Source organism: Gossypium arboreum, chromosome 5 (assembly GCF_025698485.1).
Source record: "Gossypium arboreum isolate Shixiya-1 chromosome 5, ASM2569848v2, whole genome shotgun sequence".
Lineage (NCBI taxonomy): Eukaryota > Viridiplantae > Streptophyta > Magnoliopsida > Malvales > Malvaceae > Gossypium > Gossypium arboreum.
Window position 1 is genome coordinate 22,527,240 of NC_069074.1, and position 23,679 is coordinate 22,550,918.

General features: G+C 30.6%; 3 protein-coding genes and 1 long non-coding RNA gene across 8 annotated transcripts; 1 reads left to right on the top strand and 3 right to left on the bottom strand.

Moving 5' to 3' along the window:
• The first annotated feature begins 5,280 nt into the window (after positions 1-5,280).
• On the top strand, positions 5,281-6,397 carry LOC128292967 (uncharacterized). Its single transcript, XR_008282967.1, has 2 exons — positions 5,281-5,354; positions 6,174-6,397. It is a non-coding gene; the product is annotated as an uncharacterized LOC128292967 (long non-coding RNA).
• A 2,148-nt stretch (positions 6,398-8,545) lies between these two features.
• Positions 8,546-10,044, bottom strand: LOC128293192 (protein transport protein Sec24-like At4g32640). 4 transcript variants are annotated; one of them, XM_053028839.1, is made up of 5 exons: positions 9,776-9,877; positions 9,576-9,664; positions 9,403-9,434; positions 8,864-8,996; positions 8,546-8,735 (listed from the first exon to the last, which is right to left on the bottom strand). In XM_053028839.1, the coding sequence occupies exons 2-5, from the start codon at positions 9,588-9,590 to the stop codon at positions 8,631-8,633; spliced, it is 285 nt and encodes a 94-aa protein (XP_052884799.1). In that variant the 5' UTR covers positions 9,591-9,664; positions 9,776-9,877; the 3' UTR covers positions 8,546-8,630. The 4 variants fall into 4 exon arrangements, with proteins under 4 accessions (XP_052884799.1, XP_052884798.1, XP_052884800.1 ...); XM_053028840.1 differs by lacking the exon at positions 9,776-9,877 and adding an exon at positions 9,912-10,044 and having other exon boundaries at positions 8,643-8,735; XM_053028838.1 differs by having other exon boundaries at positions 8,546-8,996; positions 9,771-9,860.
• A 5,873-nt stretch (positions 10,045-15,917) lies between these two features.
• LOC128293197 (uncharacterized) lies at positions 15,918-17,730 on the bottom strand. Of its 2 annotated transcripts, XM_053028856.1 has the most exons (5): positions 17,585-17,723; positions 16,949-17,037; positions 16,777-16,808; positions 16,236-16,368; positions 15,918-16,107 (listed from the first exon to the last, which is right to left on the bottom strand). In XM_053028856.1, exons 2-5 carry the CDS (start codon positions 16,961-16,963, stop codon positions 16,003-16,005), a joined length of 285 nt encoding a protein of 94 aa, XP_052884816.1. In that variant the 5' UTR covers positions 16,964-17,037; positions 17,585-17,723; the 3' UTR covers positions 15,918-16,002. The 2 variants fall into 2 exon arrangements, with proteins under 2 accessions (XP_052884816.1, XP_052884815.1); XM_053028855.1 differs by having other exon boundaries at positions 15,918-16,368; positions 17,585-17,730.
• Positions 17,731-21,594: 3,864 nt separating this feature from the next.
• LOC108488664 (protein psi1-like) lies at positions 21,595-23,335 on the bottom strand. Its single transcript, XM_017792954.2, has 2 exons — positions 22,731-23,335; positions 21,595-22,309 (listed from the first exon to the last, which is right to left on the bottom strand). Exons 1-2 carry the CDS (start codon positions 23,126-23,128, stop codon positions 21,865-21,867), a joined length of 843 nt encoding a protein of 280 aa, XP_017648443.1. The 5' UTR covers positions 23,129-23,335; the 3' UTR covers positions 21,595-21,864.
• Between the last annotated feature and the right edge of the window lie 344 nt (positions 23,336-23,679).

Sequence of the window (23,679 nt, forward strand, 5' to 3'; positions counted from 1 at the left end):
ACTTATAAAAACAAAAAGGCTTTCTTTCAAGGGATTATGGATAAAATCCAGGGAAAGTTGGCCCACTGGAAAGCTAAATGTTTGTCACAAGGAGAAAGACCAACTCCATTCAAGGCACATTGACATCATCCCTCTGTATACGTTACCTTGCTTTAAAGCCCTACGATACATACGTGATAAAATTGATCAAACTGCCAAGGCATTCTGGTGGGGTCATGAAATAGGTGAGAAGAAACTTCACTAATGCAATTGAAAAACTCTGTGAAAACTTAAGCATGAGGAAGGTCTGGGTATAAGGATGTCAGGTTTGATCAATGAGACCCTGTTAGCTAAATAAGCATGAAGACTAATGATTGACGTCCAGAATATTGAAAGTGAAATATCATAATAATAATGGGTTTCAAAATGTGACAAAAAAAAAAGAAGTCTTGTGATTATTGATTATGGAAGGGTCTTTTGAAAGAAAGAGAGATGTATGTATGTTAGGAAAGGATATCTAAATTTGGAGTGGTAAAAATTGTGATATTGTCCTTGGTTCTCATGGACTTTAGGAATGTTGAAAACCCACAAATTCAGAGGCCAATTAAAGCTGTGGCCAAAAATAATGGCAGCCAATGGATGGTAAACTTATCAAATTTGAGCTATAGAACAACTTATATCATTTTTTATATTGAGTGGTGAAGACAAGATTATTCGGAAATATGATAATAATATTTTGTTTTTTTATTAATTAACCTATAATATCCTGTAAAGTGTTGTAGCTTGAAGTAGATGTGATCATATTAACATAGACAAGCTCAAAAGGAAGTTAACAACTGGACAACAAAGGCGACAATTATAGATATATCTTTTAGCCGGCCATAATGCTTTTCTTTTTCCTTATCTAGGGGTTATTTCTTTTTGGTGTCCTTTTTTCTATCATCCTCTCAAAATATTAAATTGTTACATTTACCCTAAAAAAATCAATTTTCTTTTAAAGTGGAACAAGCATAATACAATTAAATATAAATACAAGTCTTAAGTAATTTTAAGCATCAAACTATTACGTCAAATAATCTGAATTATCACAATGCAACATCAAATCTTTACATTATAAACAGATTAAAAATTGATACAAGACAATCTTAAGCAAACAAATGACTGAATTAACTAGACTAAAAAACACTCATAACAATCATGAACTCGGACACCTGCACGTAAAATCATGCATGATAGGTTTTGAATAACACAGAATCAGATATCTAAACAATGAAACAGTAGAATTCTTGTCGCAGAAAACACAAAAAGAACCTCCACAAGTAAATAAAATTCTGAATTTCTAGATACAAACACACGCATTGATCAATGACAGAACCCTTAGAACACTAACCACAGCGTCCCGTTGTTCATTTGTAAGGTCTTAATTTTTATAAATATTTGGAAAAACTAAAATCACCGACTATTATTTGTTTGTTTTTCTTTTTTTCTTCTACAATTCTACACCAATTAAGTGTTGGGTAAATTGTATGTTTACTTATTACATTATAATCCTACTCAAACTCTTATCCTTATTTATGGATAAATTGTTAATTAATTTTTAACACATAAAGAAATGTAGAAATATTAAATACCATTGGATGAAATTACTAAAGATGATCGTAGGAATTAAATCACTAACAACCATAGGATGAGATATGGCTGTACATTTTTTTATTTGAAAAGTTAATTTTTTCTTTAAACTTTACTAAATAATATCTACAAACCATACAACAATATCCATTTTATCAACACAAAATTTAAAAAAAAACTAAAACTCAAAATTACAACTACAAATCATTAATATATTAGGAATTTTTATTACTATTGATTTCACATTCTTCATTACTTAAACTCAAAATTAAATTTTGAATATCAATTGTGGTGGTAGGAAACACAACTGTTTCATGCAACTATTATATCAACAGTTTTAATCTGAATCAATCATTATAAATATTGTATAATTTAATACTATTTAAACTCAACTCAAATAATTAATTAATCTATATATAAATTTTTATATAATAAAATTCGAATCCAAACATTTAAAATCGAAAATCTCAACCTTAAGAACACTTCATCGATAAGTCGCTTATAATTGTAATTGTGAAGCAGAGTGGCATTGATATGCTGAGATTTTGGCATTAAATGTGTGCAGATAGCTCCAGAATAGTGCAGGGCTAAACAAAATGTAATTATGTTTTGCCATTCTCGTGAATTTGCAAACAATTTATTTGATTAACCTATTTTTGTAATAAACCATATCATTAGTAACAATTACTTAAAATAATTGCATTTTTTTTATTTATCAATTATTCCGACAGTAAGAAACCTGTAAGCATAGGAGTCATATTTGCTCCTTTCTCATAAACTTGTTATTTAAATCCATTCATGAAACTAACAATTAGATAGTATTAGATACTAATTAAGATGTAAAAATTTACATCTGTTAGGATCGACCCGATTAAACAACGAACAAGAAAAATAGCGAAAAAATTGAGAAATTAAACACACAAATTTAACGTGGAAAAACTCCTCCAAAGATGATAAAAAACCACGGGCAAAGATAATTTTACTATAATGACAAAAGAACGAAGAGTACAAAAGATGGAGATAAAAATTAAATCCCGAAAACCCTAAAACAAAGAACCCTCAAAACGTAAACACAAAATTCTCTAAATATGTTATGAGTTCTAATCTCTAATGGGTATGTATTCTAAGGTTGTAAAAGAGCCTATTTATACGCTAAATCATAAGTCAAATAATAATAAAATAATCTAAACTAATCAGTGTTTGATTGAAATAAGTAAACAGAGTTTAACTGAAATATTATTTCTCAAATTTGACTGAAAATAGGAGTCATATTTAACAAATCTCCACCTTGACTCATATTTCCACAACGCCATCTTTGCCAAAGCTCGCCACGAGCCTATCTTGAACTATGCAGGGAATTAACTGAGTCGAATTTGTGCTTAGAAACTGGAAGACTTCTAGCCTTCGACTTGTACACTGCCAAAACAAAACTAACCCGGGTCTGATTTTCACGAACACAGTGCCCTAACTTTTCAAAACCTGCATCCAAAAGAGAACCTCTCTTCAACGAAACGATCATACCTTTTTCCCTCCTATAACCAAGTTGCCTTCGCTCCAAACAAGTTGACTTCAACTCCGTAACAGATGAAGGACGTCCGATTTCACTGGTCACTGTAGAACCTTCCAGAATATAAAGACTGCCAGTTCTTTTACCTTTTAACAAAACGAGAGCTCCACAAGATACTTTAATGCCGCTCGACTCGATGTTGATTCTACATCCTTTCAAGTCTAAAATACTCAAGGAGATGAGATTCTTTTGTAAATCAGGTACATACCTGACATCTGAGAGTGTCCTAATCGTCCCATCGTGCATCTTAATTTTAACAGTACCAATACCAATTACCTTACTAGATGAATCGTTTCCCATGTGCACAACTCCACCTTCAACTTAACTGTATGTGGGGAACCATTCTCTATTGGGACACATGTGGAAAGAACATCCTGAATTTAGGATTCACTCAGACGTGAGCTTGGAGTTATCGCTAGTTGACACTAATAAGATATCATCACCGCTTTCATCGGCCAAATTAACACCAGCTACATCTTCCTTGTTACTCTCAGCAGCTCTTTTATTTCGCAGTTTATAACAATTTACTTTGACGTGACTTAACTTTTTACAATAGCAACACCTTTTGTCTCGTTTCTTTGATGCTACTAAAACGGAAGGTTGTCTATCTGCCTTGCTATCCAAACCAAACTCATTTTCGAGTTTGTCTCTACTCAACAAATGACCCTTCACATCTTCGAACGAGAGTTTGTCTCTGCTATAAATCAGGGTCTACCTGAAAGACTTGTATGAAAAAGGTAAAGAGTACAATAATAGTATAGCCTGATCTTCATCATCAATATGAACCTCAACATTCTTTAAATCATTTAAAAGAGTAATGAATTGACTAATATGATCTCTAAGAACCTCAACTTCATTCATGCGAAACGTAAATAGACGTTGTTTCAACACTAAACGGTTAGCCAGAGACTTAGTCGTATAAAGAGTTTCTTGTAATGGCCCATTTTCAGTAAAAATCAGAATAGTAGTTTAGTGACCACAAATCCGATCTAGAAAAAAAAATTATTTTAATATTGTGGCATAGTCTATATTACGATAGGAATACTGCATGAAAATTTTGATAGGAAAATTTTATTGATTATATAGTTAAATTGTTAAAAGAAAAAAAGAAAGAAAAAATGCATTCTTGGGACTCCGTTCGATAATCGGATTCGTAAATATTTATTACAAATATTTACGAAGTTAGTTGTGTGTCTAATTAGGTTTTGATTAGGTGAATTTGACTTAATTAGAAGTAATTAGAAAAAAGGATTAGATTGAAATAAGTGTGAAAGTTTAATTATAGATTAAAGAAAATAAAAAGGACTAAATAGGTAAATATGCCCTTATTATTAAATGAGTCGGTTTAATGTTGAAAGAAAAAAAAATCTAAGATATTTTTATATAAAAATATATATTATATATTATATTAACTTAATATTTAAGTATTAATATATAATATATTATATTATTATATTATATTATATATAATATAATATATAAAACATAAGAAAAGTAAAGAAACAGAATAGAAAAAAGAAACAAACAGAATCGCAGGGACGAAATAGAGAAAAGGAGAAAGAAAAAGAAAAAAAGAAAATTTGAGATTTCAAGAGTTCAAATTCAATTTGGTAAGTCAATTTAATTCATTTTCTTGTAATTTTGAGTTTTATGATCCTAGAACAAAATACTATTAGGTATATGTTGAAATTTTGAGAGTTATTAGATTTTTTTATATATAGTTATTGTTGAATTTGTGGATAAATTAGAGATTAAACTTATGAAAATTCAAATTAGAATTGAGAAAAAAAAGATTGAATTGTGAAATATATTGCAATAAGGAGTAAATTATAAGAAGTTTGAAATTGGGGTTTATTAGTGAAAATTTGGGAGTTAAACTAAGTTATAAGTAGAATTTAAATAAAAATAAAGCATAGATTATAATAGAAATGGAAATAATTTTAGTTATGGAATAAATTGAAATGTAAGTTAATGTAAGAAATGATAAATTTATTATATCATACATGTTTATTTTTTTTAATAGCATAGGAAAGTCATTTAATTATTTTCTCTAACATATAAATGTTATATGTTTTATATGAAATTGAAGAGAAAGAAAAGAAAGGAGAGGACCTAATTGAAGAAAAAGGAAAAGGGAAGGCTAAGGAGTGAAGGAAGACATCATCTCAATCTTTTTGTTGTAAGTACTACAAGATTTTTTTTTAAATTAATTTTATTTAGATGTTTATATTGTAGTATAGAATTATTTAGAAATAAAAATGTAATATATATGTATATATTTAAATTTATAAGTAAATAAATAATAATAATAATAGATTATGGAATTATGAAATTTGAAGAGAAAATTATAATTGGAGAATATAAGAAATTATATTGTTTGAACATTAAGTAATAATGTTGTGACAAAAGTATATGTGTGAAAAAGATGTGATATTTGTGAATTGTGTAATATGTACTAAATTGTAATGATGAAGAAATGAAAAATCTTTTTCGAGATATTTATGTAAAGTATTTAAATGTATGAAATTCAGTTTTAATGCCCAAGTAGATGAATCTAGAGCTACTTGGATATTAGTGGCATGCCATTAAGGAACTCTAGCGCGCTCTCTGATTATTAGCACATTAGTGCTCTCTGTACTATTATTAGCACGTTAAGTGCTCTCTGTTTAGCACATCTGTGCTCTCTTTATAGCACTTTAGTGCTCTCTGTTCGTTTGTGCATAATAATGCACTTCTGTATTTGTTCCGTATATCCAGTGTGTTCTATTAAGTCTACTTTGGGCTAAAGTTATAAGTTGTGAATCAAAACGAATTATCAATGTACTAAGGTAAGTTTTATAACTTATTAATAATAAATTAAATTTTGTTATTATAAGATACAACTAAAGAAACTTATATGCATATAAATATATATTGATCAAAATGGATTATAATATTTTAAATGGGATTTATACAACTAAGCCTTCACCGGCTTAACGCGTTTAATTTTAACGTGTAGGTACAGTTAGACTCGAAGAGGTAGCGTCGACTAGAAGATCTCTCATCTCATCACATCCTCAAGAGCTTCATAAGTAGGTACCATATTTTGAATTAAAAGTGGCATGTACAAAGGTGTTATTTTGATCACATCAGAACGTTACAAGACTTTTGTTGTAAAAAAAAAATGGTAATTAGTATTTTTAATGTTTATACTAATGAAATGGTACAAAAGTTTATATAGTATATATGGTATTGGTTGTTTTTGGTTTGAACTTGCAGGGGGTTTTATGCAAAATAAGCAGAAATGCTGCCGAAATTTTGAAAAAAAAAAATTGTTCCACTCCTAATACGTATTTTGGGCTTCGAGGGTCTATTATAAAGACTTAAAAGTTAAACTATGCTATGAATGTTATTTATTTATGAATTATTTCTAAGTTGTCTAATATGTCCGATAATGCTCCGTAACCCTGATCTGGTGATGGTTTAGAGTTAAGGGGTGTTACATTTCTAACATTTTCCACAAGGCGGATGAGGTTTTCTCTATCAATACCTCCTGCAATACCGTATTCGTAAATTTGTCTCACCATCAAACTTCTCAATTTCAAATCTTGTTACTGCCATCTCTAAACGGGCTGATCTATGAAAATTGAACCTGGCTCTGATACCACTTGTGAGGATCGACCTAATTAAACAACGAACAAGAAAAATAGCAGAAAAATTGAGAAATTAAACACACAAATTTAATGTGGAAAAACTCCTCCAAAGAAGATAAAAAATCACGGGTAAAGATAATTTTACTATAATGGCGAAAAAACGAAGAGTACAAAAGATAGAGATAAAAACTAAATCCCGAAAACCCGAAAATAAAGAACCCTCAAAACGTAAACACAAAATTCTCTAAATGTGTTATGAGTTCTAATCTCTAATGGGTATGTATTCTAAGGTTGTAAAAGAGCCTATTTATAGGCTAAATTCATAAGTCAAATAATAATAAAATAATCTAAACTAATCAGCGTTTGATTGAAACAAGTAAACAGAGTTTAACTGAAATATTATTTCTCAAATTTGACTGAAAATAGGAGTCATATTTAACAACATCTTTCGTCAAGATAATAAAAGAAAAAAATGGAATCAAGCTGGCATCTGGAATCAGCACAACGGGTACAAGTGGTTGTTCTTCAACCAGTTAACAATGCAACCATCATGGAACACATGTGTGCATGGCATCGAGGCAACCTCGTCACCCTCCGAGAACTCATCGAGACAGATAGCACATTCTTTGCTCGTTGAGTTCAAACCCTCACGTAATCTCCTCCTCTTCTTCAAAGGTAGGCTATCTTGTTCTTCATCATCACCCCATTTATACCTTCTCAAAGCTTGAACCGACAAACATGTAGCAGGCTTGAAATTCAATGTGTCCTCACCATCACCATCACCATCATCATCTTCGTTGTCATTCGGCTCATCGACCTCATCATCATCATCATCAATCGGCACCTTGATGATTACTTCCACTTCAAAGGAAATGAGTTTACGTGCAAAGTTAAGGGGGTTACTATGTATCTGCCATGCATAAGACAAGATACCAGGAACGATGAGGGTCCGAATGTAGTCTAGAGGTGCACCCGTTCTTTCTAACAAGGAGAGTAGGATGTTGGGATCGTCTTTGTCGGATAAAATGGTGTCCTGACGATATATGACGGACTCATTTAAATTTCCTAATGTTGTTCCCTTGTTAAGAGATGAAACGAAATGAATACCCACAACTATGTTGAAAAAGTCATATGGGATATGACTATAACGTTGTTGTACTTCAAGGTTATTGGTTACTTCCCTTAGCTTCATAGGGTAAATGGAAGCCGCCATTGCTACTGTCTTGCAACCTTTTTGATCGTTGAGGGGTTTCTCAGAATCACAATTGATGTTGAGAGTGTAAATACAAATGATATAAAGTTAGGGGATTAGTTTTTTTATAGGGGCTTAATTTTTTTCCTATTTCTTCTACAATTCTACACCAAATAGGTAAATTGCATGTTTACTTATTACATTATAATCCTACTCAAACTCTTATCCTTATTTATGGATAAGTTCTTAATTAAAATTTTAAAATATAAACAAATGTAGAAATATTAAGGACCACAGGATAGGATAAGATATGATTGAATATTTGCATTATCAAATTTCATTTATTTATTATTATCTATTTTAAATTAAAAAATTATAATCAACTTGAAATTAATAAATATTCGAATTGATTAAATATTTAAATTTAGTAAGTTAATTTTTAAAACATAAATAAAAAATGGATTGAAATTTGGGTACCCTGATTCCTTATCCAAAGTCAATTTAAAATATGGATAATTCATTATCGTAAAGACTAGAAGAAGTAAGTAACAAAAGCCGAGAATAATTGCATTATTAGTAATTCAAGTACCTCAGCGCCAAAGTTGGGTACAATTAAGAACGTTTGTTTAGATCAAAATTGGGGTTTCAGGAAATAAATAATTGATATAAGATATGAAATTACAATGTTTGTGTGCAGCTTTTGATCTCCAAGTGCCATCACTACTTGTGAAGCCAACTGTAAAATGCATAAAACATTCTGTAAAACTTTCCCTCCAATCGCCGCACAATATATGTACAAGAAACTCCGAGTAGGAGGCCACTCGGATTCTTCTTCATGCAAAATCCCAAATCAAAATTGAATACCTGTTGTTGAGGAAGCTTGAAACTTATCAAGACATTTTCATTTGGATTTGCCGATGAATATGTACAAGAAACTCCACATAAGATGGCCCATTTGCATTCTTGTCTTCTACCATGCAAGATACGAACAACATTCCTGAAAATGTAGTAATTCAATCATGAGAATCCCCTAATATATTTGCTTTTCTTTTCTTCTAAAATAGAAATTATTATAAGAAGCCTGCAACCATAGAAGCAATTTGCTTCATTGTCGTAAAAAACCAAGGCAAAACTCTCGGACAACAATTAAACAACCTAGTCTCTGCTCTCAATTACGTAGTTGAGAAAAGTTTATATGATGCATGTCGGAAGAATCCATGGCTATTTTGGTCAAAATAATCTACATAGGATATATTTAATACTTTTGTAAGGAGGTAGTGGGGGAATGGTGTCCAGGATCTGAACCCTGGATTTTTTGCCACTACACCAGTGGCTCAGCTGACTAGGATAATTTATTTAACCATATCATAGTTTTGCGTGAGAAGGAAGTTCAATGCACTTACCTGACGGATCCCCCTTCTTGCACAATGTGAAGCTGCAACAGAAAATGAAAAGAATGTAAAGATAAAATTGTATTAAACAGAGAAATGGTGTTCAATTTGGCTATGAAGGAAATGGAACAGAAACTGTTCTTTTTGGAGTAAAATAACACTAAATAAACCACCATTAATCATACCGAAGGTAGGAGCATCTTTGTTGGCGAATCACATTGACTACATCATTGAAGTTCTTTGATAAAGGATTGGAAAATTGCTGCATCACAAACTGAACATACAATGTTGACAAAAGAGAGTTAATGTCTGTACAAGGTAAGTGAAAGGGTCTAGACACAGAATAAAGCTTAAAAGTGAACAATATTTACAGGGATAACCTAACCCGGTAATCCTAACATTTGAATCCAGGGTCACTCATTTGAGTGCCATACTAGTCAGTCATCAAGCAAAACAGTTTTCAAGACTCTACTCATCGAATCCAAAATCAAATACTCCATAAATAACAAAGAAATTCTCACTATTAATGGAAGGAAAATGAAACAGCATGCAGAGTGGCACACAAAATTCATCATACAGGTAGTTTAATAGCAATTTCAAATCATAAACCGGATGAGGTCAATTCAATATACAATGGACCATTTGAGTTTAGTATTTAAATATTTGATTTATTTTTAAATAAAAAAAAAGTGTAAAAAAATATTTGATTAAAATTGCTTTCAAGCCATTACAAATTGCCACCGCAAATTAACTGATGACAAAAAATAAAATAAAAAAAATTAGCTACTAATGGTGACAAATTATACAACTTATATGCATCAAATATAAATAAAAATAGAAATTGCAAGAAATGAAAGGTTAATGGAAACCCACATGCCAAGTTGCTTAAACTAGACAACAATGAAAAGAGAAGAGTACATTTAGCAATCTTCAATTGTTTAGTTAATTAAAGACAAAATCAATAAAGAAAATCCCATTAAGATCTTTCTACTAATATTAGACATGATTTGTAGGTCAAAATTTCTACCTTAGTTAACACATAATTTTGAATCTCCCATCCAATAAAAGACAAAATTTTAATGTATTCAAAGCAAACCCATCCAGGAAATAATAAAGTTCCTATGCTTCAATTTCATAAAAGATTCCCTAAAAAGAAAAATTGGATAAATATCAATTTTGTATATAAATTTTGGACTAATATGTAGTTTGATGTATGAATTTTAATTTCAGCAGTTATACACATAAAACTTGAATCATGGTGCATATGTATACATGAAACTTTGATTTTGATTCAGCTGTACATATTTAAAAAAATAAATACATACAATCATTTTCATATATTTAATTAATATAATTGTTTGCATATGCAATATATCAATGTAAAATGATGCTAATTCGATAATATTGTTAGTGATTTGTGAAAATTGAATCCAATCAAAATTTCATGTATAGAAACGCTCAAAATCAAAGTTCATGTATAATTTTGATATTTATCCCAAAAATTGATATAAGGAACAAACTAGAAAATAGAAAAGATTATTTTTTTCAAATAAAAATGTTTATCAATATTTAATTCTCAAATTTATTTTGATTTAAGTTCAAATATATTTAAATTTGGCCAATATACTAAAAAGCCCCAATTATTATACCATGTCTAAATAAGCCCATAATCTATAATTTTTATCCATGAAAGTCCTCCATTTTAATATTAAAGTAAAAATAATTTAAAATTTTAAACTAATTTTGTCTATGTGAATTTGATGAAAATAGTTTATTAAATAGAAAATAACGTAATATTTTTGAAAGTGAAACAAAATAATATTTTAAAATTTCTTGAAAGTACTTATATGCATAACACTTAATCACTATTTTGAATTTTATGTCAATGTGAAGGTGTTTATATAAAAGTATAGGTAAAAATAGTTTAAGGGTTAGTTTAAACAAAGTATAGTAAAGTAAGGGCTTTCTTAATATATTAACCCTTAAACTTTCAATATGTTGTACTTTTAAGGGTTTAAATTTTTTTTAATCAATTTTTAAGGAATTTGAAACTCCATTTTATTGTTTTGCCTAAGGCTTCAAAAATGTCAAGAATAAACTTGCTTCATATTAGAGTTGATTTCACTTTTAATTGATTAAATATATATTATTTGTAATTTGTGTTTAAAATCTTTACATATATATATTATGAATGCATTATTTTTTTAGTAAATAGAGAGAGAGTAATGAGTTGTTTAGATACAAAATTTGGACTTAATATCAACCAAAATTTTAAATTAACAAAAGTTTTACACAATTTTCAACATTTATTGATTTAAAAATAATATATTAAAACTTTTAAAAATAAAAATGCTTTCCATAAATAATAAAATTTGCATTAACAAGGCAAGAAAAGTAAAAATGGAAAATAGAAGAAAGTATTGATCATAAAATTCAAATCCTTAAAGAAAAGTAGGATTAAAAAGGGTCCCATAAAACAAATACTTAATTTAGTATGTGATCTTTGGTGTGGGGCCTTCTCAATATATGATGGGACCCACATTTTTACTATACCCCTAATATCTCCCCATTTTTCGATTCTGTCAGCTAATGTCAATCTCGTGAACGCTATACTCGTAATATGCAACATATTTTTACTATATTTATATTTCATTAATAATTTTTATATGTGCGGATTGAAATTAATATCAGCATTATTCTTGTATTTATAATTTGGAAAGGAGATTATGTAAAGAAAAATAAATGTAATCTGAATTTATAATAAATTTATTAAAAATAAATAAACAAACTTTAAACCATGATTTAAAAAAAAAAAGTCAACGATTTATTTAAACTATGCTCATGAGCAAATGCATAAATATACTCTTAAAAAATAAATGGATATAAGAAATCTTGTGAGCGGGATATATTTAATTCTAAATATACTTGTAATTCTTCCATTTCACATTCGATTTTAACTAAAAATAAAAAATCTATTCAGTTATTAGATTATACATAATACGATACAGTCAAAACAAGATATTATAATAAGAAAAGAATAGATACATCAGAAACAAATGGATTCATTAACGGATTCTATATCCTATCTAAGTTTGTATAATTCACATTTTCATCATATTGATATCATACATTGTATGGGGTCTTCTAATATTGCAATCTTTACCTCCATGGTGTCTATAGTAAGAAAGTTACTTTTCTTTTTAACCCTTTTTTTATTTATTTATTTATTTTTGGGAAATTTATGGGAAAATTTTGTGAGTGTGGGTCCAATTGGTTGTCCACCACGTGTTGCTTAGAGAGGGAAAATGGTGCGGGAACATATGAACCATCCGATCACAGCATCATCATCATCATTTCTTCTTCTTTTTTAATTGATTCGAAAATTATTTTCTATTTTGGTTGTGTTTTAAGGCATAAAAAATGGGTTTGGTTTGGTTTGGGGTTAGAAGGGTGAAGGTAGGTATACAGTCATATAGCAATTTCAACGCTGCAAATAAATTCTTCACTCATCAATGTAACATTAATTATTTAAAATATTAACGTCACCCATAAATATATATTAGGTTTCAATAAAAATATAAATTTATTTAAAATATGAGTAAAGTTCTAAATTTTATAATAAGTTTGTGTTCTTTTATTTTGACTTAAGAAATAAATAATAATAATAGTTCTTCCGTTAATGAATATCCAAAATTAATTCAACCTATAAGTAGGGAGGAAACTATATATTTTATAGGTATGAGAAAAAAGAAAGAAAAGAGAAATTGAAAATCAAAATTGAATTAAATTTTATTTTTATTCAATCTATAATTAATTTTAAGTTTTATTAAGTAATATAAATATTCCATATTTAAAATTGGAAATATAAATTAAAATATAATATATAAGAATAATTAAAAAATAATACATAAATTTTTTACTTGAAAAGTTAATTTTTTTAAAAAAATTATGAAAAAGGGTTTAAAACTTCACTAAATAATATCTAGAAATCATACAACAATATCCATTTTATCAACACTATTTTTAAAAAAGAAACCCTAAAACAAAAAAATAATATTAAAAATTAAGAATAAAATTAAATAAATTATTATGAAAGATTTATCAAACCAAGTCCAATTCAACCCTAAAATTTAGGGTCTTTAGATTTCACTAATTTAATAGTGTGTTAAAAATTTCAAATTCAAATGAATCCAAATTTATTTTGGATTAATACAAAATTATAAAAATATTAATAATTATTAAATATATAATTATTAAGCTTTTATAGGTTTTCTTTTTTTGTGTGTAGTCAAATCCCCATTTTCGTGTTCTCTTTCTATAACCTTATAAATGAAGGGAAATTTTGTGTTTAGGCTTTAGAACTAATTAGTCTAAGATGCCCATTTTCATCAGTAGTCCAGCAGTAGCTGCCATCCTCCTACTGCCGAAATTGATGTCTAATGAAATAAATGTTTGATTTAATTTTTATTTTTTAGAAAGAGTTTGTATATATTCGGAATTTTTATTACTATTGATTTCCCATTCTTCATTACTGAAACTCAAAATTATATTTTGAATATGAGGTGGTTGTGATGGTAGGAAACACAGTCAACTGTTTCATGCAACTACTACATCAACATCAGTTTTAATCTGAATCGACCATTATAAATACTGTATAATTTAATACTACTTAAACTCAACTCAACTAATTAACTAGTCTGTACTGTACATAAATTTTTATATGATGAAATTCGACTCTAGACATTTAAAATCGAAAATCTCAACCTTGCGAACACCTCATCAACAAATCTTGAAAGCTTTTAATTTTTTTAAAAAAAAGTAGGATACAAGATTAAAAGCTTATAATTGTAATTGTGAAGCAGAGTGGCATTTGATATGCTGAGATTTTGGCATTTAAATGTGTGCAGATAGCTTTAGAATAGTGCAGGGATAAACAAAATGTAATTATGTTCTGCCGTTCTCGTGAATTTGCAAATAATTTATTTGATTAACCTATTTTTGTAATAAACCATATCTTTAGTAACAATGAATAAAAGTAATTGCAATTTTTTCATATACCAATTATTCCGACAGTAAGAAACCTGCAAGCATAGGAGTCATATTTGCTCCGTTGTTGCAAACTTGTTATTTAAATCAATTCATGAAACTTACAATTAGATAGTATTAGATATTAATTAAGATGTAAAATTTACACTTTCATCGAGATAGTAGAAGAAGAAAATGGAATCAAGTTGGCATCTGGAATCGCACAACGAGCATAGGTGACTGGTCTTCAACCACTTAATGATGCAACCATCGTGGAACACATGTGTGCATGGCATCGAGACAACCTTCTCACCCTCCGAAAACTCGTCGAGACAGATAGCACATTCTTTGTTCGTTGAGCTCAAACCCTCACGTAATCTCCTCCTCTTCTTCAAAGGTAGACGATCTTGTTCTTCATCATCACCCCATTTATAGCTTCTCAAAGCTTGAACCGACAAACATGTAGCAGGCTTGAAATTCAACATGTCCTCATCATCACCATCATCATCGTAGTCGTCATTCGGTTCATCGACCTCATCATCGTCGTCATCGTCGTCATTCGATTCATCAACCTCATCATCATCAGCCTCATCATCAACATTATCAACCGGCACCTTGATGATTACTTCCACTTTGAAGGAAATGAGTTTACGTGCAAAGTTAAGGGGGTTACTATGTATCTGCCGTGCATAAGACAAGATACCAGGAACGATGAGGGTCCGAATGTAGTCTAGAGGTGCACCCGTTCTTTCTAACAAGGAGAGTAGGATGTTGGGACCATCTTTGTTGGACAAAATGGTGTCCCGACAATATGTGACGGACTCATTGAAACTTCCTAACATTGTTCCCCTATTGAGAGATGAAACGAAATGAATCCCCACAACTATGTTGAAAGAGTCATATGGGATATGACTATAACATTGTTGTACTTCAAGATTATTGGTTATTTCCCTTAGCTTGATACGGTAAATAGAAGCAGCTATTACTACCATCTTGCAACCTTTTCGATCGTTGAGGGGTGAATCACAGTTGATGTTGAGAGTGTAAATACAAATGATATAAAGTTAGGGGATTAGTTTTTTTATAGGGGCTTAATTTTTTTCCTATTTCTTCTACAATTCTACACCAAATAGGTAAATTGCATGTTTACTTATTACATTATAATCCTACTCAAAACTCCTATCCTTATTTATGGATAAGTTCTTAGTTAAAATTTTAAAATATAAACAAATGTAAAAATATTAAGGACCGTAGGATAGTATAGGATAAGACTGAATATTTGCATTATCGATTTCATTTATTTATTATTACCTATTTCAAATAAAAAATTCTAATCCAGCTTGAAATTAATAAATATTCGAATTGATTAAATATTTAAATTTAGTAAGTTAATTTTTAAAGCATAAATAAAAAATGAATTGAAATTTGGGTACCCTGATTCATTATCCAAAGTCAATTTGAAATTTGGATAATTCATTACCGGAAAGACTAGGAGAAGTAGGTAACAAAAACCGAAAATAATTGCATTATTAGTAATTCAAGTACCTCAGCGCCAAAGTTGGGTACAATTAAGAACGTTTGTTTAGCTCAAAATTGGGGTTTCAGGAAATAAATAATTGATATAAGATATGAAATTACAATGTTTGTGTGCAGCTTTTGATCTCCAAGTGCCATCACTACTTGTGAAGCCAACTGTAAAATGCATAAAACATTCTGTAAAACTTTCCCTCCAATCGCCGCACAATATATGTACAAGAAACTCCGAGTAGGAGGCCACTCGGATTCTTCTTCATGCAAAATCCCAAATCAAAATTGAATACCTGTTGTTGAGGAAGCTTGAAACTTATCAAGACATTTTCATTTGGATTTGCCGATGAATATGTACAAGAAACTCCACATAAGATGGCCCATTTGCATTCTTGTCTTCTACCATGCAAGATACGAACAACATTCCTGAAAATGTAGTAATTCTATCATGAGAATCCCCTAATATATTTGCTTTTCTTTTCTTCCAAAATAGAAATGATTATTAGAAACCTACAACCATAGAAGCAATTTGCTTCATTGTCGTAAAAAAAACCAAGGCAAAAACTCTCGGACAAGAATTAAACAACCTAGTCTCTGCTCTCAATTACATAGTTGAGAAAAGTTTATATGACGCATGTTGGAAGAATCCATGGCTATTTTGATCAAAATATTCTACATAGGATATATTTAATACTTTTATAAGGAGGTGGTGGGGGAATGGTCTCCAGGATTTGAACCCTGGATTTTTGCCACTACACCAGTGGCTCAGCTGACTAGGATAATTTATTTAACCATATCATAGTTTTGCGTGAGAAGGAAGTTCAATGCACTTACCTGACGGATCCCCCTTCTTGCACAATGTGAAGCTGCAACAGAAAATGAAAGAATGTAAAGATAAAATTGTATTAAACAGCGAAATGGTGTTCAATTTGGCTATGAAGGAAATGGAACAGAAACTGTTCTTTTTGGAGTAAAATAACACTAAAGAAACCACCATTTATCATACCGAAGGTAGGAGCATCTTTGTTGGCGAATCACATTGACTACATCATTGAAGTTCTTTGATAAAGGATTGGAAAATTGCTGCATCACAAACTGAACATAAAATGTTGACAAAAGAGCGTTAATGTCTATACAGGGTAAGTGAAAGGGTCTAGACACAGAATAAAGCTTAAAAGTGAACAATATTTACAGGGGATAACCTAACCCCGTAATCCTAACATTTGAATCCAGGGTCACGCATTTGAGTGCCATACTAGTCAGTCATCAAGCAAAACAGTTTTCAAGACTCTACTCATCGAATCCAAAAATCAAATACTCCATAAATAACAAAGAAATTCTCACTATTAATGGAAGGAAAATGAAACAGCATGCAGTGTGGCACACAAAATTCATCATACAGGTAGTTTAATAGCAATTTCAAATCATAACCCGGATGAGGTCAATGGACCATTTGAGTTTAGTATTTAAATATTTAATTTATTTTTAAATAAAAAAAGTGTAAAAAAATATCCTAAGCTTATTTTCAGCAGACAAAAACCTGAAAAATCAGGAAATACAATTTCAGGTGCTTAACAAGTTGTTTCTAGTAAATTAACGAATTAATGAGGATTTAAAAAAAAACGGAAGTAAAACAAGGTACCTGAGTGGGTACTTCGTCAACTGAGGTAAAGCCAAAAAGTTGTTGCAAGATACTTGAATCCACTGAGCTTCCAAAATATATTAAAGTATCCTCACCATTCTCAAGAAGATAGATTCCATCATCACAGACATGTTCACTAGAAAGTGGTGTTGGGTTTTAACAGCAAAGGAGGAAAACAGAAGCAAATAATCTGGATGAAGTATGAAGTTCTGTTTGAAAATAGAGTAACAAAGAAATAAACTCGGATGAAGATTGAAAGAAGTTTTAACAAAGACTTAAGACTTGTAGAAAGAAACTTTTCATTTCATCCGGCTAAAGTATATGTGATACAATAGAATAAGACAGTTACCTAATGTCTAGCTGCTACCACTAATACATGACTTAAAGCTTAGCTAAAATTACACTCAAAAGAAGCTGACATATGAGCTATTACATCAAACATAAATGAACAATAACAACTCCTATTAACTTGAAGTCACATTACAAAGAAACTAAATCAAGTTACAAATGAACAAAAAATTGTTGTTGCCCTGGTTAGGCTTGGATGCTGGTTTCCTGTTTCATCGCAGACCAAAATTTAACAAGTTGGATTGTAGGAAGAAGAACAGATTCATCCCCATCCTGTCCAGCAAGCATAAATTGTCTGTTGGCATGGTTAAAACACTTTGGACCATAAGCCAACTAGAAATTTTATTACCTTTGAATCAACATTGTGGATGGCAAACATCCTGGGATAAACCAATGGGATTGCCAAAGGAGTAGAAAGGGAGGAAACATAATTGAACCAGAAGGAACGGTCATCTATTCTGCCATCATTTCGCAACCCTCTACTCTTGATTAATGCTAATGAAAGGAAAAGACAATATTTATCAACAGATGAAAAATACTTCAATTTTTCCTTGACAAGATGTCTGAGTCTCTGCCACAGGATTTGCCAAAATGGAAGAAAAAGTTTGAAGATGAAGATTAACTAAAATAATGATAGTGGAAATGAATGAGATACATATCAAGTAGATAAATTAACAAAAAGAAATATTTATACCAAGAGTATATAGAGGGAGAAGCTTAAGAGCCTTAGGAAGAAGAAGCTGTCCAGTTGATGATACTGTGGCGCAAAATTTACGATATGAAAGCAGAATGTTGATGCAAAGATTTATAACATGGTCCCTCACTTGAAGAAGCGGGCATGTAGGAATTCTATAATTCTATAACAAAGGTTGATGAAGATGGATTAACACTGCATGGTGCGATTCTATAATTCAGTTGAGAATGAATTCTTATATACAATATCATTACGATGAAATAAATATTTTTTATATTAAATATTATCTACTTTAAAAACCCAAAAGTTGTACTCATAATTTTGTCTTCTAAAAAAACACATCTCAAAATCCTTACTTTATAGGATGTACTCAAAACCTTGACTAGTTAATATGAGATAATTTTTCACTTTATCTATAGTCATGAAAATATTTTCAATCGTGTTGTATTTATCAAATTACAAATATATATATATATGATATACCGCAATTTAGAATTATTATTTCAATCCATTCATGAAACTTACAATTAGATAGTATTAGATACTAATTGAGATGCAAAAATTTACATCTTTCAATGAGATAATTGAAATAAATTAAATCAAGTTGGCATTTGGAACCGGCACAATTGGCGTAGGTGACTGGTCTTCAACCACTTAACAATGCAACCCTCATGGAACACATGTGTGCATATCGAGGCAACCTCGTCACCCTCCAAGAACTCATTGAGACAGATAGCACATTCTTTGTTTGTTGAGCTCAAACCCTCACGCAATCTCCTTCTCTTCTTCAAAGGCAAACAATCTTGTCTTCATCATCACCCCACTTATACCTTCTCAAAGCTTGAACTGACAAACATGTAGCAGGCTTGAAATTCAATGCATCCCCATCATCATCATTGCCGTCATCATTCGGCTCATTGACCTCATCATCATTATCATCAGCCTCATCATCAACATTATCAACCGGCACCTTGATGATTACTTCCACTTCGAAGGAAATGAGTTTATGTGTAAAGTTAAGGGGGTTACTATAAATCTGCCGTGCATAAGACAAGATACTAGGAACAATGAGGGTCCGAACGTAGTCTAGAGGTGCACCCATTCTTTCTAACAAGGAGAGTAGGATGTTGGGTCCGTCTTTGTCGTATAAAATGGTGTCCCGACAATATGTGACGGACTCATTGAAACCCCTTAACGTTGTTTCCCTGTTAAGAGATGAAACGAAACGAATCCCCACAACTATATTGAAAAAGTCACGTGGGATATGACTACAACGTTGTTGTACTTCAAGATTATTGGTTACTTCCCTCAGTTTGATGCAGTAAATGGAAGCTGCCATTGCTACTATCTTGCAACCTCTTTGATCGTTAAGGGGTTTCTCAGAATTGCAGTTAGTGTATGAGAGTGTAAATACAAATAGTATAGATTTGGGGGCTTAATTTTTTATAAGGAATTGAGAAAACAGAAATCACCGACTATTATTTGTTATTTTTTTCCTATTTCTTCAACAATTCTACACCTAGGTAAATTACATGTTTACTTATTACATAATAATCCTACTCAAACTCTTATCCTTATTTATGGATAAGTCCTCAGTTAATTTTTTAAAATATAAACAAATACAGAAATATCAAGAACTGTGGGGTAGAATAAGGTATGACTTGATATTTGCATTATCAATTTCATTTATTTATTATTATCTGTTTTAAATTAAAAATTATTATCTGAAATTAATAAATATTTAAATTTAGTAAGTTGAATATTTTTACAAAATAAATTAAAAAATGGATTGAAAATTGGGTACTCTAATTCATTATCCAAAGTCAATTTGAAGATGTCATCAAGTAAAAGGCTGGCTTGCAAGGGTGTTCGTTGCCGGGGCCAATCCGAACCCTGGTTTGAATTTTCTTTTCTTTTCTTTTTTTAATTTCTTATACATGTCCATTCAAATCAGACCTTCGCCGGAGTAAATAATAAATTTAATAGTTCCAAATAATAAAATATTTTTATAGTCATTTTAATATATTTGATTATGATCAGAACCAATATATGATACCGAAAAAGGATACACTACGAGAAGTAGGTAACAAAACCCCGAAAATATTTGTATTATTATTACTTCAAGTTTTAAGTAAAAATTTTATTTATAGTTGTTAAAAAAATAAATGATTGCTACTATTTTTAAATCTAATTTTGAAAAGAGACTGATTTAATATGCAAATAAATCAAATTAAAAAATATAATTGTTTCATTAAATTCTTGAACGTTTTATATAATTACATTTCAGTCCGGTATCGTCAATGACAATAATAACATTGAAGTTCATTGTTCAAAACGGATCATTCTTGTATTAAAAGTGGGATAATTAATTTATTTAAATTATTTCTGAAAAAAGCCGAAAGAAAGAGAGATGTATGAATGTTAGGAAAGGATATCTAAATTTGTAGTGGTAGAAATTGTGATATTGTCCTTGGTTCTCATGGACCATCCTTTAGGAATGTTGAAAACCCGGAAATTAAAGCTATGGCCAAAAATAATGGCAGCCAATGGATGGTAAACTTATCAAATTTGAGCTATAGCAACAACTTATAAATACATTTTTTTCGATTATTCGGAAATATAATAATAACATTATGTTTTCACTAAATTAACTTATAATGTTCTTTAAAACGTAGAAACTCGAAGTAGATGTGGTCATATCAACATAGACAAGCTCAAAAAGAAGTCAACTGGACAACAATGACAATCATTATAGATATATCTTTCAGCCGGCCATAATGTTTTCCCTTTTTTTTATCTCAGGATATTTTCTTTTTGGTGTTTTTTTCTGTTGTCTTCAAAAATATTAAATATTTATATATACTTTAAAAATTAATTTTTTAAAAGTTGAACAAACACAATATAATTAAAGTATAAATATAAGTCTAAATAATTACAAGTATCAAACTATTATATCGGATAATCTGAATTATCACAATGCAACATCAAATTATTACATTATAAATAGATCAAATTGATACAATACAATTTTAAGTAAACAAGTACTAAACTAACTAGATTAAAAACCATTCATAACAATCATAAACTCAGGCACCACACGTCGTGCGCGGTAGGTATCGAATAACACAGGATCAGATATCGATGAAATGATAAAATTCCTGTCGCAGAAAACACAAAAAGAACCTCACAAGAAAATAAAATTGTGGATTTCTAAATACAAGGACACATTGATCGATGATTAACCAGAATCCCCTAAAACACTAACCGCAGCGGTCCGTTGTTCATTTGTAAGGTCTTTCGGAAAGTTAACGAGGAAGGAAACATTCAAGTTGCCTCGGCTTCCCGGTTCTTTCTTGTTGGCCATACCCTGGCCTTTGATGACCCTTTGATAGCCAGGCCCAATGATTTCATCAATTTCCAGATTCATCGTCCCTCCGCCCAGTAAAGGTATCGGAAAGGAGCAACCTGTGAGAGCCTTCACCAACGGAATTTCAACAGTGAGCTCCAGATCATCGCCGACTCGTCGGAACAAGCTGTGGCGTTTCTCGGCAATCACGAAAGTAACGTCGGCAGCGTAGGCTCCTGGGCTTTCGTTTCCCATTCCTTCGAATGTTACCTTTGTCCCTTTCTTCCATCCTGGATTCACTTTTACTGATAATATCTCGTCTTCTTGTATTATTTGCCTGCCCATTTTATTCACAATTTTGCTTCAGATTTTAATAATGTTAATTCATAATAAATGGATTTTGGGTAAAAAATTAAAAACCTTTGTATTTTAATAGGTTGTATGAATCGGGTTGGATTTTAATCCATTGAATCTAGATTATTTAATTTAGGGTTTAAATCTTGAGGATAATTTTTATTGAAGCTAAATTTTGAATTTGGATTAATTCCCATTTTAATTATTTAAAGTTGAATATTTTTAAATTTAAGTTTTTAAGTTGAATTACTATAAATTCAAATTATAATCATTTAAGCTTTGGATTAGTTTGAGTTATTATCTAATTAATTTGAGATTTAATTTTCAAGTTCGTTTCATATGACAATGCGAAATCACAGAGAAAATGTAAAGCTGAAAAAAATGATAAATATAAAATTACGAACCCGTATAGCGTAAGAACGTCTCTCGTGATCATCACCTTCTTCATACATCCATAGCACAACTCTTCAAGCGTGCACTCCAGATTTCTCTCGATCGTTGGAGGTTTCACCATCCCGCTTAACTTAGAATACCTGGTCGGGTCACTCTTCCACTTGCTCGAGGAGTTTCTCGGCAGATTCTCGGGGAATCCGTTTCTATGATCCACGCTTCTCAGACTTGCTCCTTTATGAATGCTGTTTACGAGGGAAGGTCTCGGCAGGGGGCTCCTCTTGCTCGGGGTTCTTGGAGGGATTGAAGCAAAGAAAGCGTCCATGTATCGATGCCTGAAACAATGCCCCCTCCGGGATTGGAATCCATGTCGGCCATTGTATCCGTAGCCGCGAATCGGAGGACATTGCATGTTTGCTTGATCTATTACCTAGATATAAAAATTCTGTCACGTTTGCGAACCGAATCTGCATTTCTTACAATGACGCCATGATTGTAATCTGAAAGGAAATCTGTAAAGCTTGGTTTAGAAATGGAGGCAGATTCAAATGATTGAACTATATAAAGAGTGTTAGCAAAAAGCCAAAGGGGGGACAGATTTTTACCATATCCAACAGTAAAATATAATATAAAAAATGCATGGTTAATCTATTAACTAATTACCCAAATATTTACTGTTTGCCAATAAAAACATAATTAGCCAAATATTCATTGGCTTTCATTACCACATTTCTATTAGCAAGAGATAGTAACCTAAATTTTCTTTCACTATTTTTCTCTATTTTCTAAGGTTATTATCTTTCCATTCATATATATATATATATACACAATTGAGATATTAATCATTTTACTTTAATTTATCATAATTCAATTTTTATACTTTACGGAAATTAAAAATTAGTCCAATTGAACAACACGGTTAGACATTATCGTTAAATCATTACCTCAAAATTTATAGTTCAG

Excerpts from the sequence above, each read along its gene's own strand:
- LOC128293192 (XM_053028838.1), bottom strand. Across the intron at positions 8,997-9,402 it reads CAAGAAGGGGGATCCGTCAG|GAATGTTGTTCGTATCTTGC; the intron begins GTAAGTGCATTG and ends CTACATTTTCAG.
- LOC128293197 (XM_053028855.1), bottom strand. Across the intron at positions 16,369-16,776 it reads CAAGAAGGGGGATCCGTCAG|GAATGTTGTTCGTATCTTGC; the intron begins GTAAGTGCATTG and ends CTACATTTTCAG.
- LOC108488664 (XM_017792954.2), bottom strand. The coding sequence starts at position 23,128 with ATGCAATGTCCTCCGATTCGCGGCTACGGATACAATGGCCGACATGGA. Across the intron at positions 22,310-22,730 it reads GACGTTCTTACGCTATACGG|GCAAATAATACAAGAAGACG; the intron begins GTTCGTAATTTT and ends TAAAATGGGCAG.